General features: G+C 37.5%; 1 protein-coding gene across 1 annotated transcript; it reads left to right on the plus strand.

The window, feature by feature from the left end:
• Positions 1-27: 27 nt before the first annotated feature.
• Gasu_66110 (regulatory associated protein of mTOR) lies at positions 28-1,038 on the plus strand (the record flags this gene model as incomplete). Its single annotated transcript, XM_005702192.1, has 4 exons — positions 28-249; positions 349-587; positions 640-681; positions 738-1,038. Coding segments are annotated over 4 exons (682 nt in total), but the record flags the coding sequence as incomplete, so codon positions are not given.
• Positions 1,039-2,399: the final 1,361 nt, after the last annotated feature.

Raw genomic sequence — 2,399 nt, forward strand, 5'->3', positions numbered from 1 at the left:
TCTTGTGCACACTATAATGTTCGGTAGATCCACCAAAATAATATCACAGGGACCATTNGAAGCAGTTTGGCTGCGTTGCAAGGTCAATATGAAAGATGGCAGCCCAGGGTCCGATATCATCTTATTACAGAACCAACTTTGGATGACGTACATAAGCTGTGCGTGCAACTTCGAAATGATGCAAAAGATGAAAGAATTCTCTTTCATTATAACGTCCATNAAGTTCAAAAACCACCCCCAGCTGGTGAGGTAACAATTGAAACAAGTTTTCGTTGATTCCAGAGATTAACTGATAATATTTCATTATTCAGCGAGAATTTCGTACTCTGTGCAACTCTCATTTGAAAGCTGGCTTGGAACTTCATCCGCATTGGTTTTCGATTGCTCNAATACAGTTTTGATAGTTTCAACCTTTCTNGATTTTGCNGAAAGAAGAGACAAACTTGCGTCAATATCGGACACATATTCGGATCAAGTAGAAGAGAGNAACTCTGCAAGCGACAAGAATGCTTGGAAAAGGGAGCTCAAGTCTTTTCAAGAGAGTATTCTATTCGCGTCTTGCGGAGCGAAAGAGACTTTGCCAACCGGTCCTTATTTTGGGCAGATATTTTCACTTCTTGTTTAATATCTCTTACTCAGTTGGCTTGTCGCTGGTTCCTACTTCGATCCCTACTATCTGGGGTTCGATTAGAGATGTTGGATCGAATTCTAGGAAAGTTGAGTTACAAAAAGACAAGGCTTGGAGAACTTATTNGANAAGCAGTTTTTTATTTATCTATCGGAGACNAAGATATCTTCGAGGGTTTTCTCTGCTGTAACAAATTGTATTGCAGAGAATTGTATTCCAAGGACACTGTTTCCNAAACTGTTTCCTCAAGACTTGCTGTTGCTTCTCTTTTTAGAAATTTTTGGTTAGCCAAAGATATCCTTAAGTCTCTATACTGAACACTTCAAATGTGCGTCCATTTATCCACTCTGTCTGGCTCAGCTGCCATCGTCATTGTCGACTAATGAAAAAAGAAAGGATCCGAGAAAATGATCTTCTAAATTGAAAATTGTATTAAAGACTTCAATAGAAATTTTATTGTTGGAGAAAGAATGAATACTTCCGCTTCCTATAAATCCGTTCCATTTTTTAAACACCAAGTACGTTGTATCCGAAGGGTTCTTTATATTTTACTTGACAATATGCAGTCGTCTGCATTGAGATATGGTTTATGATAGAAACTGAAAAGTCCACCTTACCTGAACAATTACCTATGTATTTCTTTACAAGTTCTATTGAGTTAGAATTACTGTAAAAGAGTTGGTAGATTGGGCGGTGAAAACGGTACTGTCTGTTGGAGTGTTTCCGTATGTTCTCAAGTTTTGCAGAGCTCATCTTTGAAGAGGCTTGAGTCATAATCCTTCCATTCTCATTTGAATTTTTAGGAGTTGATAATTCATATGGCGAGAAAGGAATATGCCAAGATCATTCATATGTGTCAGATTTGCTGAGAAAAGAGGTCATGACGACAAGTTAGACTTTTTGAATATCGACAAGGAAGAATCCTAAAAAAATCAAGCATTGGCTTTGTTTATTTCGTCGGCCATTTCTGGTTTTGCTCCTAAAAAGATTGATTGAAGTGACTTTACTTTCGTGGATAATATCAATGTTTTGACGGAAGCGTAATCTCATACACGAGACACTATCACAGCTTAAACTCATTTTCAAAAAAATCTGTTGTTAGAAGTGGCCATTTTTCTTCTGTCAAATTTATCCAGAACTAGCCTCCAGTACACAAGAACTTTTGGAAAGTGATGATTTCGTAAGAACAGCTTTGATAGTATAAGAAGCGATGAGTCTCGGGATAATTTTGCTTCAGTTTGATTCTTTTAGAATTTTCGCCTTCTGGAATGCCTTTTCATTTAGGAATTTGTGGAGACATTCTATTAATATGAGATTGGGGCTTTGATCCTCGCAATCGTTGCTCATGGCTTCATTATTAGTATCATTGAAGAGAAGAGTGATGATGCATTCCTGTTTAGGACGTTTCTCAGAAAAGAACATCTTATTTCTGAAGAGCATGAATTTATGCACCTAACTTGGTACATATTTAGACTGTGGAAGTAGCGTGGTTACCCTCTTAAGAAGTTAGAAAACTAACACGATATCTTCTGTAATGCCTTTTGGGAATTGACAGCGTTTTTTATTTAGTTTTCGCCTTGGTCGTTTCAAAGCCATATTTTATAGTCGAACACTGTTCTTCCAAATTCGACCGTTTTGATTGTTGTTTCCAAACTCTTTTTAGTCAAAAAGGTGTCGAGCATATGTAACTTTTGGACGTTTATTCGCTTTGAAGCTTCCTGACTTGAAAATTAAAACGTTTCGAGGCAAAGATTGGCTGGAGGCAAGCGGT

The sequence above is a fragment of the Galdieria sulphuraria genome, assembly GCF_000341285.1.
Source record: "Galdieria sulphuraria unplaced genomic scaffold scaf_409, whole genome shotgun sequence".
Taxonomy (NCBI): domain Eukaryota; phylum Rhodophyta; class Bangiophyceae; order Galdieriales; family Galdieriaceae; genus Galdieria; species Galdieria sulphuraria.